Source organism: Lolium rigidum, chromosome 5 (genome assembly GCF_022539505.1).
Source record: "Lolium rigidum isolate FL_2022 chromosome 5, APGP_CSIRO_Lrig_0.1, whole genome shotgun sequence".
NCBI lineage: Eukaryota > Viridiplantae > Streptophyta > Magnoliopsida > Poales > Poaceae > Lolium > Lolium rigidum.
The window spans coordinates 134451199-134464894 of record NC_061512.1 but is presented as its reverse complement, the minus strand read 5'-3'; the positions used below and the strand labels follow the sequence as shown (position 1 = coordinate 134464894).

Here is a 13696-nt window from a genome sequence, read left to right as displayed (position 1 = left end):
AGTATCATGGTACCAAGCTTTTAGTGCCGACTTTGAATGTTTCTTTCAGTAGTTCTTAATTTCTCATTACCCAGACTCCGGATTTGGCAATGTCCAGAACTGCTGGATCATCAGTGAACAGCAAGGAGAAAGACCCAAATCCAAAGTATAGGATCCCAGCCAATGCCATACCACTCACGCCTCCAATCTGCATAGCAGAATAAATGAACATACATCTTGCGCCTCACGGCAAGGAAGAAGACAACAACAGTACCATTTACCTGCAGAACTCTGTATAGAACCATGCGGGCCTGCTTGTAATTCCTTTTCGTATATTCAGTTGCAAGTAGAGCCTGCATTGATTTACAGATGCTTTGACATTTGAATGCAACAGGATAGAAATCAAATGCCACGTTGTATAAATGTACAGACCTGTCCAGCAAGAGCTAGTGCATCATTGAGTAGAGAGATTGTTAACCATACTTGCAAGCATAACTGATGACCAGCCATTGGAACAGGTCCTTCCCTTGCAACGAGGGATGTTGACAGTGTCATGGTGAGGAGTACTGCGACAGTTCTACCAATCAGCAATCCACCTGCAGAGCAATTCAATTTAAACTGGATACTATATGTCCCTGCAGAAATATCGGATACCATATCGATGTGAAGTGGTGATCAGCAATTTGGATTATTTAAACGAAGAATTACTCGTGAAGTCTCATCACAGGATATCAAATGTCAAAACTAATACTTTTAAGTCTTTGGAAAATGGAATGAAGAATAGGAATATTCATGAACCTGATTTCAGATATCGGAGTACTCCCCCACCAATGATGTTTCCTGAGAAGAGTACTACTTTTCTATTCAACTTCCAGAGTAGGATGCAAGCTATCAAGTACCTGTTAACAGGGAAATATTTGTGCAGAGAATTAGAGACCATGGATGAACATAACTAAGAGGAGAAACTACAAGACATCAATGAGGAAAGTACATTAGATTCTCATGGTGGCTTTAACATACTCAGAGGTGACAGTTGCCAGGGCAGCACCTCTTACTCCTAGACCAAGCGGAAAAACAAGTATGGCATCAAGTATTGCATTTACTAGGTTACCTACACCTGCATGCATAACATACATGTCAAAAATGGCAAACACATGCAGGTGCAGGGCATGTGTTCCTGGAACTTGATTCTTACAGATACTCAGAACTGTAAAAGGCAAGAAACTGCCTGACATTTATTCCGTTTAGCCAATTGTTTACTAAATCTTACCAATAGCATACAAAGGAGTCTTTGTATCCATCAACCCACGAAATGCACCCTGTGCTGCAAGTGCTACTATGATAGGTGGAGCACCATATGCCCTAAAAGTAAGAAATTGCTCTGCTGGTATTCGCACTGGAGAATCCTGTTTAGGTAACAAAGAACAACTTGTATTCAAGAGTTATGTTGATATAAGAACAATACATAATTAAATAATTGGGTCTAAATGACTAAACTGAAGCAGAGTTTGCGTTTCAGTTGCTATTTACCCTATTCAGTTCATACTATAAAGTAATAACTCTGATTACAGTTCCTTTCACAGATGAGAAAACACAGGTAAAAAAAAAATTCTGATCATACCAATGCTTACGCTTCCAGTATAATTGTTTGAGTTTTATCCTAAGTTGGTCCATTTTCTCAGCAACATAAAAGGCATTTAATTGAACATTACCAGTTAAATACGTACTCCTAACTAACTGTGCCAAAAAGCAGATACAATATGTTTAGGCGTGACAATAAGCTAGCCCTCCATACCATGGGTATACCGATAATGTCCATCAGTGTCCCAGATCCAAAAACAAGTGCCACGGTTTCCATCAACCCAATACCAGCAGCTAGAGCCAATGATGTTGTAACCGCTGGAAGAGACTTCCTTTGTCCAGCCAACTTATCTGAAAATCTTCGAAATTCATCTTTTAAGTGAGAACTAAACACTAATTAGTGTAACACAAAAATGGAGGCCATTTCATAAATCTTTAAGGTTTTGATTAGCTTACTTTTCCCTGGTCCTCCATAATCAATATCGATTGCCTGCTGCTCAGCAACAAAGGATGTTGTCACATTAAGCAGTGGAACATTAAACAACTTCGACACCAAATTAAAGACCGAAATCGATACACCAACAGCAGCAAGTTCGGCTGAGCCTGATGATAGAGTACAATTTAATCAAGAGATTAACAACGGTTGCAGTTCAAAATTTAAATAAATAAAAATAACAATTTTGTGAATGCTCTTTTACAAAATTTGGACCTGAAGTTTGTAGCATACACTTATATCCACTGATACTGTACCATCAAAATTCTATAACCGCCCACCACTGAAATTCTCTGCACTCTCCTACACCTATGTAACCATCTGTTCTCTTATGTGACCAACTAAGTTTCTTTCGCTTTCACTTGGTAACAGAAAGTCATCAATAGACCATGCACTTTAATCAAACCCATCACATCTCACATCTTTCAACTTTCCTTACTGACATGCAAAATTGTTAGTAGGCAAGGTGTTTTACTCCCTCTCAATTGCTAATCAAAGAGGAATTCCAAAAGGTGGAAATTTGTTAAGGCCATCGCAGGCCTATTAACGCGATCATTGTAGGTGGCCGTGAAGAAGTTGTGCCTGCGCTCTCACTCAATGCCCATCTCACCTGACGTTCATTTTTTTGCTGCACTCGATGTGACCTTGAAGCTCATCATCTCACTATTGAGTTTTTGCTTCTAATCTTCGTTTATGCCAATATGTTTGGTAAAAAGAATCATTTGGTGCTTCCGAATCATTTGTATAGAGTACCAATATACCAACACTACTAGTATTATCTACTGAACTATTTTTCATTTCAGCCCAGACACCGTCAATATGATCTGACCATCAGTACAAGTCTGCACACATGATTAAGTATCGCAGCAGAGTGGGTAATCTTGCATGGTTGGTCACCCCACCCTTCCTGACATCATTTGTACTTAGTATGTTCTCTACTTTATTTGTTACTGTATTTAGCGAAAGCTACTGCCATTTGCGAAAAAGAATGGTTGCTGGCTCGCAGCCATACAACGTTGTGAATGATGCTACTTTTGTTAGCATATCTTGGTTGTGAATGTTGTTACTTAATGTCAGCCCAGACGCCATCTTAACATGGGTCAGGCTTGTAATCCAGAAGTTTTATTACCTAGATGTCCGACGAAGGCGGTGTCGACGAGCGCGGCGATGGGGTCGGCGGCGAGCGCGAGCACAGCAGGCGCGGCGATGCTCAGGATGCCCATCCCAACCCCATCTAGCCTGAGCCACCCCAACACCCCGCGCCCCGCAACCTCAGCATCCTCCTCCTTCCTCTCAGGTTCTGGTTCCCGAGAAGCGTCCCCGTCGTCGTCGAGTGCGCCATCGACTCTCGGCTTCCCGCGGCATCGTGGAGTGCGCCACCGACGAGCGGTAGCAGTACGGCGGCGACGTAGGCGGCCGGAAGGCATGGTGGAGACATGTTTCGGACTCGGGTAAGGGGCCAGGGTAAGCACGGCGGCGGCGGCGGCGACGGCCCTCATCGGCGCCGCGAGCCGAGCGTGTGGGTGGAAGCCGTGGCACGTGAGGAGCGGTTTCAGTGGACGAAAAATGCCGTTTTTGTTGGGCCTTGGGCTTGGGCCGTAACAACCCATTTGATCTTCTTCGACCTTGGCTCGGCCGGTCAGCTTGTGCCACGACCACGATCTGCTGCTGCCGCCGCCGCCGCCGCCGCCGCCTCCTCTCTCCGGCGACCGCTGCTTCTGACACCTTGCAGGTACCGGTTCTCTCTCTCTCCCTCAATTTCCGTATAATTTACCCGCAAAAAGATCCGTGTAACTGATTGGGCTTTCTGGATGGAGCAGCTTGTTGCCAGCGGTCCGGCATGAGGTTCGCGGGGTGGTACCTGAAGATCGCCGCCGGCGGCGCGGCCATAGGCGCCTGCATGGAGCTGTTCATGATCCACACCGGCTTCTGTGCGTCCCTCCCTCCTCCATTCACCATCCTGCCCCTTTGTAATTAGCTGGTTGAAATCGTTAGTGCAGATGTACTGTAGACAGTTTCATCTTTACACATGTTAACTGCTGGTATTCCCCTCCTCGAGTAATTGAACTGGATTCCTTCAGGACTTCCATCAGTAACAGTGTAAAATTCCCCTTTTAGGTGCCCATTGAAATTTACATTGTACCGTGCCATTAATTTTGTCAAGTTCCTTTGGCTTCTTTGGTGCATAACAATGGCAATGATGCTTTCTGCTTACTACAGATGAGCAGGTTACGATGCTAGAGTCGGAAAAAAGAGCTTGGGAAAGCAGTCCAGAAGCACAAGCTATGAGAGAGGCCTTGAATCCATGGCACAAGCGTGATGAAAAGGGTGATGAAAAAGAGAAATGATAGGCACAAGCTATTATCGGTCCTCCTTTCAAGTAATTGCACTCCCATCCTTCAGCTGTATCGTAGTCCCTTGAACGAGGCAATATGGAATGCAGCATTTTTTGCAGTTGTCGAAACATGTACCCTTTATCTCTGGGATTGCTGGTTGGCAGCTTCCAGCTATTTTCTAAAAGAGATTGCCCATATTGGATCCATGTGTCTTCTTCCCTACAAGGATTCTTTTTTCCTTTTTGACACATATGTCATATGCATCCATTTTGGGTGTCAGTCAAGTTCCATAACTGCTATCTTTAGCAATATAACAAATAATTTTAAACTCAGAGAGGTCAAACCTATCTGTCTTTCGTTCTTGAGCCATGGATTGCTGCTACTGAAGTATGAAACCTTTTATAGATATTCTCGGGTTGCCCAGCTGCCCAACTCATTCAGATTCTAGAAGTTTATTTCTCATTTTGTATTGTTAAGATTGTATTTATCTAGTTTGCTGTGTCATGAGGTAAATATGTAAAATACTAAAAGTAGCTACTTATTGTTTTCTTATTTAGGGCACAAGCCTAACATTTTAGTTACATCTGATTTTAGAACTCCGCCATACCTAAAGCAGAAAACATAGAAAAATAGATGATTTTACGGGATGTCAGAAACAAGCAATCAGTATTCAGTACTAAGGTAGTGCAACCTCCTCGGGCCTTACAAGTTAACATCCCACTTGATCCAGTATGTAGTAAGTATGAGAGAAACCTTGAATCCATGGCACAAGCGTGATGAAAAAGAGAAACGATAGGAACAAGCTAGAAGCTACCATTGGTCCTCCTTCCAAGTAATTGCATTTCCATCCTTTGCTTGTAGTGTAGTCAATTGGACGACGTAATATGGAATATGACATTTTTGCAGTTGTCGAAACATGTACCATGTCTCTCAGAGATTGCTGTATGGCAGCTTCTAGCAATGTTCTAGAAGAGTATGCCCATATTGCATCAGTATGTATTCTTCCTTATAAGGATCCGTTTTTCTGTTTCGGGCTTTCGGCTCACGTGCATCCATTTTGGATGTCATTTGAATTCCGTACTTTCTATCTTTTATCAATATAACAAAGAGCTATACACTTGGAGAGGTCAAACCGGTCTTCCGTTATTTGAGCGATTACTCTCTGTTATGGGGGTTGTTGCTACTGAAGTATGAATTTTTGCGACTGAACATATTCTTGGGTTTCCTAGCTGTCCATTAATATTCTAGAAGTTTATTTCTCACTTTTTACTGTTTTTTTTTTTTTTGTCTTGTTTGCCGTGTCACATAGGTAAAAACTAAAAGAAGCTACTTACATATGTCTAATTCAGGCACAGGCCTTACATTTTAGACGGATCCAATTTCAGAACTCCGCCATTCTTAAAGTAGTAAGCATGGAGAAATAGATGAGTTCATGTGAGGCCAGAAACAGTCAGTTGTAAGCTAATGCAACTTTCTTGGGCCTTCAAGTTAACATCAGTGCCCTGTAAACAGAACAATGGTTTTACTTTTTACGTAGGGCTGCTAATCTGATAATTTGCTGCCCACTTTGTTGAATCTCGTAATGTAGTAATTACATGTGTTGCATCTAACCCAGTCCACCTAGAACTGAACCAAAACTTGTACAACATAGCCATGATTTCAGAGCAGAGAGGAAAAGATCAAGGAGTTCCTTTTCAACTCGAAACTTGGCTATGGTGCTTACATCTAGACTGAACATCAGCAGTAGCGTAAGCAAGTCTTGTTCTCAAGAATAGGGCTATACTTGATGCCAAGCCCAGCAATGTGATGCAACCCCACACAAAGAATGTGTTCGAGTAGCACTTTGCGCCCATGCACATTATCATGCTGTCAACTGTGCCAGTGAGGTTGTCCAGTACTGTATTACTTGTGCCATTTGCGTCATATACCAAGGCCGCAATCTGGCCATAGAGGAGTGAGCCAAGAGGGATATTGGTGATGAGGATGTTGTGGTTCACGCCAATGCTTTTTGGTCCAAATAGTTCGGATGTCACTGACACTGCCGCAGCGAAGATGAAGCCCGAGCTCAGGCCAATTAACGCCGTTCCTGCTATCAGAGTGCTTTCATCGTGCAATTTCCACATTAAGAAAAAAGCCACTGGCATGGGCACCAACGCAGCTGCAAGCCACCCTGTCCGAGCAAATGACACCTTCCTGCATTGCATATATAGTATAGTTAGCTAGTAGGCCAGTTGATGAGAGTTGAGGTATTTGTATCACTGTAAATGTGTAAAGAGTGTAAGACAGACATACCCGTGAAGGAAGTCGGGGAGTGCAGAGAGGAGGCGACCAAAGAAGGAGCAGGAGGAGTAAATGGCAAGAAGCATGGTCAGCCGCGGCTGTAGGTTTAATGACTGTGCAATCTGCCCCAAGTTGTTGCTGTACACTAGCCCAACAGTGGCACCACAGAAGTAGGCTATGTAGTAGAGCCAGAAATCCACATGCCGAATGAGCTTCTTTGCACTATGCTCCTCACCAAGAACCAGCACACGGCCCTTCTCCAGTATCGTCCCGCAGCAACAGCCCTCAAACTGCCACTCCACTGATTTCTGTGTCATGCTGCTGTCTATCTCCTTCTGGTGATCAATGTCGAGCAGTAGTGGCTTTTGCGGGTCGTCATTGCTGAGTGGCAATGCAGGGTCAGGACCATGTGTGGCCACAGTAGAGCAGCTGGAGGCTGCAGGCATGATGATTGGAAGGGCGAGGAGGGCCAAGGCGCCCATGAGGACGACCCGTGCAGCGGAACTGGTTGTGGTGACAGATCCGAAGATGACTAAATATATGCCGGTGACGAATGCTATGATGTAGAAACCGAGGAAGACACGCCTATCATGCTTTGACGTGGTGCGGACGCTGTTGCTATCATGCGGGTGGCAGAGGAGGATGGCTGGGAGTGCAACAATGGAGACGACTAGGGGAAGGATGGCATTGAGCAGGAGGTAGACGGATGGGGAGTAAGGGGAGAAGGTATTGGCGAAGAGGGTGTAGAAGGCAGCGCTGAGCCCGTTGAAGCTTATGGAGAGTGAGAGCGCCAGTGGGCGGTTGCTTGCCGAGAAGCTGCGTATGCAGATCACAAAGCAGACCGTGTTGAACCAGCAGATGCTGCACCCTGCTACCAGGCAGACCAAGAACACCTGCGATGGATGCAACAGAAATCAGAATTACTCCATCATTTGATTAAATTCAGTCCAACAATTTATCATCGGTACATCCCTCTAGGTGCTTTGCTTATTTACTGGGAGTATTTACTCCCTCCGATCCATAATAAGTGTCGGTGATTTAGTACAACTCCACCGACACTTATTATGGATCGGAGGGAGTATGTAACATGCATTGCATCTGTGCAACAGACTGACTTGTGGTGATTTATAGCTCCCGTATTGCATTATAAGAAGAGGGAAAATGGTCCAGTTAATATCTCAGGTAAACTCTCAGAGAGAGTACAGATGCCTCTGGCAATCGGTTGCATAGTAGCAGGGAAATAATTCCAAGTTGTTATCAATTCGTGATGCTAATGCTCTGTGTTTCATATGTTAATTCTCCTTGCTGGATCTGGTAAATGGGAGCAGGTGCGAAAGCAGCAGCAGGTACAGATGATGCTGTTCCGTGGGTGCAACGCAACAAGCGTGTGTGATCTTGCGGTGATCTCCAGGTAACGATCTGGGCGGTGTGGTTGCGATGTTTTGCAGCTTGGGGTCCTTTTCTTTACAGATATTGCCTTTTTGTTGTTGCTTTCTGGGATTCTGGATCATACGCCTGTTTAGTGCCGTGGGTGGATGAACTATTCTGTGATCAATTATTTTGAAGCGTTAAAATCATGGGACTGTCTTGAGATGTATACGGTGTGATGCCTGCAGTATGTATGTATTTGATTTAATTTAGGTGAGATTATGGTGTAGTCTACACCGTGTAGAAGAAGGGCAGGTGGCTCATGTCACATGCTGGTAGGTAGGAAGAGAGGAGAAGGCATGAAACTATGTTGCGACAGAAAGTGGAACAGAAGGAGCATGACTGTCATGCTCACAGCATGGGTGATACATATTGTTTCTATCCGGCCGTTAGAAAAGTGAGGAGACTTTTCTTTTCTTTTCCTTTTGACTTGCCCTTTCTCCATCCTTTGGGAAGGAAGAGGAATAGGAAAGTAAAATAAACTTAAAAGAATATCAAGCTAGTATCATCTGGTTGTTCAGGCATGCATGATGCATGCTGCACTTATGCTGCATGGTGTTGTTCTGAGGGTGCAACGCAGCAGGCGTGTGTGATCTTGAGGTATCGTTCTGGGATTTCCAGGTGCCATGTTTTTGCGGTGACTGGCAGGTCGGCAGGTCATTCTCTTTGCGGATATAGCTTTGTTTTTTATTGCCTTCAGGAATCTGGATGCTATACCTGAGTAGTGCGTAGTGCGGTGCGAAGCAGGTGGACGAATCATTCCGTGATCAATTATTTTGAAGCATTAATATCAGGGCACTCTCAAGATGTATACGGTGTGATGCCACTGCAGTACAACTGTACAATGTACTGTATTTAATTTAATTTTATTTAGGTGAGATTAACGGTGTAGAAGAATGGCAGGTGGCTAATGTGCACACCAGAGAGCAAGGTGTGCTGGCAGGTAGGATGTGAAGAGAATGCATGGAATTGTAAGCTGCAAAATGAAGTGGAACAGAAGGAGCATGACTGAGTAGACTGACATGCTCAGCTTGGGTGATGATATATATTGTTCTATCCGGCAAGTAGAAAAGTGAGGAGGAATTCATGCTTTTGTTTCCTTTTTGACTCCCCCTTTCTCCATCCATGTGAAAGGAAGAGGAATAGGAAAAATATAGAAGTAAAGGAAGAGCAAGCTGATAGCATAGCTTCTGGCATGTTGCACTTGTGCTGGATGGTGAAGGCCAACTAGTTTCTTGTTTTTTTTTCTTTTATCTAGATGAGCTCTAGTTAGCACTCCAGACTCCAGAGGGTTAGCTCGGTCGCCACGAAATTCAGCACAAGTGTCTGAATGACAGTGAAGTGGTAATAATCAAATTACCAACCACACAATCCCATGGCACAGGTTGCTGGTAAGGTAAGACGAGCAACGGGAGTAAGCAAAGACTGGGTTGCCTGGGAAACGATTTGACGCTGGAAAGCAACACTTGGATGGGGAAATAAATTTAGCAGGAACAGGCTAGCAGCTCCTGAAAATAAACCTGAGGCCCCAGGCGGTGGTCGACGGCAGCCACTCCCTTGACTTGCCAGCCTTTCCCTCCACATTCTTCCAACCTTCCAGTCACGTGCGTGTGGCCGTGCTTAGCTAACCGCTTGGAGCAACCATCCCTTGCCTGCTACCAAGCAATCCATCGGTCGATGAGTCGATGTGTCTCGTCGCATCGTGCGATAGAAATATCACGGTCGCCGTCGTCCGTAGACGACGATGGCCTGGTAGCTACTGCAGTCCCGTCGATCGGTTCTTGAACGGACGACGGCTACGTGTAATTAACGACGATGACGGAAGAACACTTCGCGACAGCGATGCGGGTGGCGCTCTAGCATCCAGGACGGATTCCAAAATCAAGCAGATAGCTTAGCTAAGCTAAGCTATCGTGACCATACGTATGCATGACAAACCAGTGAGAAAATATCGAGCACGTATGTGTAATAATTAATTAATGGAAGGAAGATGGCCGGAGAAGATATGATGAGTACTTACGGCGGGGTACGGGATGCCGGCGGCGAGCGTGGAGGAAGGTGGGAGGAGGATGCAGTACTGGAGCGCGTAGGAGGCGAGGCCGAGCGCGGCGGAGAGGAGGAGCACGGCCGGGAGGGGCATGTACATGAGGGCCAGCCCGGACGACCAGCCGAAGGCTTTGCCGAGGTCGGAGGCGGTGGCGAGGTAGTTGAGCGACTGCTGGGAGACCCCCATGGAGGCCTTGAGCGCCGAAGAGTAGGCCGAGAAGTCGAAGTTGGTCCCCGTCAGCGCCTGCACCCACACCGTCGCCACCAGCACCGCCCAACGCCGCCACTCGCCGTCCACGCCATGGACGTTGTTGCTACGACGACTGCCGCCGAAGCTGCCGGTGTCCATTGATGGATTTCTTCTCCGGCCGCCTCCCCCTCGTCGGCGCCCGCCAACGGAGAGGACAGGACAGGAGGATATGCGTAGCTTCTTCCTCCTTCCTTCCTTATTTTTCCCTCCTCCTCTCTGTCCGAATTCCCCTCTGTCTATATATACCTGCGCAGCGTCCGACTGCTGTCCCTCGATGGTCTGCCTTAGCTAGGCTGCTATCTTAATCAATGTTCAGATGATGATCCATCGCTCCGAAAAGTGACAATTTTGCCTCTCCAGCTCTCCTTTTGTTTCATCTGTGTGCGTATGTGTACGTAAGCATGTGCAATTGTACGTGAATCAGTGCTCTCTGGTCCGGCTGCTAGCTCATGGACGACAATGGGACAAATCACTGATTAAGAGTTTCGTTGGCTTAATGGTATCTAGTGCTCCTAACCATGCATATATAGACGACCGAGCCAGAAGAAATGCAGGGGCGGCGCGTATACTATGTGCAAATTAACCGGCGGCCGCCACCACCGATACGGCGGCTCTCCTCCGTCGATTTGGACCCATCTCGGTGCATGTGGCTCCATCTCGGCTCTCGCTGGCCGCTGATCGTCGTATGTAATTTGCTGGTCCTGGATGATTGAAACCCTGCGGCTGCGCCGCTGCGGTGTGTATTAGACTCCAGTAGACAAACTCATAATATAATTAATCAAGCGCGACATTTCGGCTGCCTTATGTATACTACCTGTTGTACTCCCTCCTGTTAAAGTAATATGCTTGTTGTATTACCAGGGGGCCAAAGGCCACAATATATAGTACATGTACAGGTGCAAATATGCAGGAAGCGAGCACGGCCACGCGCGGCGGCCACGCGCGGGACTGGTGGAGAGCAGGGAGCGGCGCGGGACGGGCGGACGGAGAAGATTCCACGGCCGCGCGTGGGACTGGCGGAGAGCAGGGGAGCTGCGCGGGACGGGCGGACGGAGAAGATCCGGTGAGGCCGGCGGGGACGGAGAGGATGCGGCCGGGAAGAGGAGATCCGGCGACGACCGGGAAGAAGCCGGCGGCGGGGCGGCCGGGAACAAGTCTTCAAGAAAAACGTCCGTACGGAGAGGAGGACCAATTTTGCTCTGATACCATGTTAAAGTAATATGCTTGTTGTATTACCAGGGGGCCAAAGGCCACAATATATAGTACATGTACAGGTGCAAATATGCAGGAAGCCCCCTAACATCTGGGGAAACTACAATATACAAATATATACATCTAACACCTCCGTCCTAAAATGTAAAATGTTTATGTACTACGTGTTGAACTCCGTCCGTCCTAATATGCAGGACATCTAAAGGACTAGTTAAAAGTTAAATCTTACTTACTTTGATTAAATATTTAGAAAAAAAATCTACAACTATAATATTGAATAGGAACATTAAGAAAATATAATCTATGGTGAATCTATTGATATTAATTTAATATTGTAATTCTTCATATTTTTGTGTCTAAACTTGGTTAAACTGAGAAAATGTTGATTTTTAATAAATCTTTAGACGCCTTATATTTTTGGACGGATGAGTAGTACTAAATCATGCATGCGACGAGTGTGCATCGTATGTGTACACCGGCGGCGGCGCCACCCAGCGACTATCCTCCGTCGATCTAAAAGGATTTCCAGACAAAGTTCTGCGATTTAATTATGAAAACTATGGTAGGGGGAATGTTGAGATCAAAGTAAATAACTGCATTGGACCTTATTTCCCTACTTACCAAGGTTTATGACAAGGTGATCCCCTGTCACCCTTGTTATTTGACTTGGCTGCTGATGGATTAGCTATCATAATGGAAAGGGTAAAAAAATGTTGGTTTAATTAAAGGATTGGTGTCTGACTTGGTGGAGGGAGGTTTAGTGCTGCTCCAGTATGCAGACGACATTGTTTTTTTTTTCATTGAGGATGATATCCAAAGTGCTCAAATTTTGAAATTTCCGCTTTGTATTTTTGAACAGATGTCTGATCTTAAGATCAATTATGATAAGAGTGAACTATATTGTTTTGGGGATACAATTACCAAGAAGGAACAATATGGTTTGATCTTCTCCTGTGTTTATGATTTCCTACGAATGAAGTATGTAGGAATTCCAGTGGACCAAACACGTTTGCTGAACAAATCTTGGGGTAAAGCTGAGGAATCTATGGAAGGTAAGTTTACCTACTGGCAAGGAAAACTGATCCCAATTCAATCTAGTCTAAATAGTACTCCCTTATACATGATGTACTTTTATCCTTTTCCTAAGGGGGTGAAGAAAAAAAATTATTTCTTTGGTGCTCGTCTACGTACTTTGGGCTGAGGATCAAGGGATCAAAAAGTATCATCTAGTTAATTAGGCAACTGTTTGTTCGCCAATTGAGTTTGGGGCTTAGGTGTTAAAGTTTTGGGTTGCATGAATATAGCTCTTCTATGTAAATGGATCCGGAAACTTGAAACCTCTGATGGCTTATGGCAAAAACTTCTTTACAATAAAGGGGATACAGTTAAAACAAGCGACTCTTGGTTTTGGCGTGGCTTGCTAAAAGTTCGTGACCTTTTCCATTCCTTTTTGCACTCGAGTGCTCAGGAATGGTAGGACACGTTTCTAGGAAGATCACTGGATTGGTGATGAGCCCTTTGCGATTAAATATAGAAATCGTAATGATATTTGTGAAAATAAAGGGATAACTGTTAATGAGGCCCTTTCAGAGAGATGGAGTAAAATTTAATTATGAGGCCCTTTCAGAGAGATGGAGTAAAATTTAATTTCCGATGAACTCTGACAGACAATGTGCTGCGGATGTGGGAATCACTCATTGCAATGTGTGTTGTTGTAGCTCTCTCTGATGAGAATGATACAATTAAATGGAAACTGGACCCTCAAGGGTTCTTGGTTAGATCTGTCTATAGAGCTCTAAAATGGAGATCCTTTGGATTTCCTTTTAAGTTTCTGTGGAAAATTAAGGTGCTAGCCAAAGTGAAAGTTTTCCTCTGGCTGGTAGTCAAGAGGAGTATTTTGACAAAAAATAGTTTGCATCGCAGAGGCTGGAAAGGTGATTGGTTATGGGGAAATGTTGAATGGAGCAGAGCGCACCTGCACATTTTTCCATTTTGTCTTTTTTTAATCTTCCAAACTATGTAATATTTTGATTTGATTTTTTGCAGGTCACTCAAAAATAAAAAATATAATGCAGGAAAAATAGTTCAGAT

General features: G+C 45.0%; 3 protein-coding genes across 4 annotated transcripts in view; 1 reads left to right on the top strand and 2 right to left on the bottom strand.

The window, feature by feature from the left end:
• LOC124652545 (protein DETOXIFICATION 44, chloroplastic-like) overlaps window positions 1-3511 on the bottom strand; it is a 9828-nt gene extending 6317 nt beyond the window's left edge. Inside the window, exons 1-9 of one of the 2 annotated variants that reach the window (XM_047191575.1) lie at window positions 3183-3511; window positions 2017-2163; window positions 1775-1911; window positions 1250-1385; window positions 1000-1096; window positions 778-878; window positions 412-575; window positions 261-332; window positions 71-187 (exon numbers count right to left, since the gene is read on the bottom strand). In XM_047191575.1, coding sequence (XP_047047531.1) covers window positions 71-187; window positions 261-332; window positions 412-575; window positions 778-878; window positions 1000-1096; window positions 1250-1385; window positions 1775-1911; window positions 2017-2163; window positions 3183-3480 — 1269 coding nt within the window. In that variant the 5' untranslated portion in view covers window positions 3481-3511. Of the gene's footprint in view, window positions 1-70; window positions 188-260; window positions 333-411; window positions 576-777; window positions 879-999; window positions 1097-1249; window positions 1386-1774; window positions 1920-2016; window positions 2164-3182 lie in introns of those variants that run through there. The other variant, XM_047191576.1, reaches the window with a different exon arrangement.
• Window positions 3512-3718: 207 nt separating this feature from the next.
• Window positions 3719-4586, top strand: LOC124652547. The gene is made up of 3 exons (XM_047191579.1): window positions 3719-3785; window positions 3874-3984; window positions 4274-4586. The coding sequence occupies exons 2-3, from the start codon at window positions 3894-3896 to the stop codon at window positions 4399-4401; spliced, it is 219 nt and encodes a 72-aa protein (XP_047047535.1). The 5' UTR covers window positions 3719-3785; window positions 3874-3893; the 3' UTR covers window positions 4402-4586.
• A 1351-nt stretch (window positions 4587-5937) lies between these two features.
• On the bottom strand, window positions 5938-10510 carry LOC124652544 (protein NUCLEAR FUSION DEFECTIVE 4-like). The gene is given in 4 exon segments (XM_047191574.1): window positions 5938-6115; window positions 6117-6582; window positions 6682-7562; window positions 10118-10510. Coding segments are annotated over 4 exon segments (1842 nt in total). The 5' UTR covers window positions 10493-10510; the 3' UTR covers window positions 5938-5995.
• Between the last annotated feature and the right edge of the window lie 3186 nt (window positions 10511-13696).

Excerpts from the sequence above, each read along its gene's own strand:
- LOC124652547 (XM_047191579.1), top strand. The coding sequence starts at position 3,894 with ATGAGGTTCGCGGGGTGGTACCTGAAGATCGCCGCCGGCGGCGCGGCC. Across the intron at positions 3,985-4,273 it reads CATGATCCACACCGGCTTCT|ATGAGCAGGTTACGATGCTA; the intron begins GTGCGTCCCTCC and ends TGCTTACTACAG.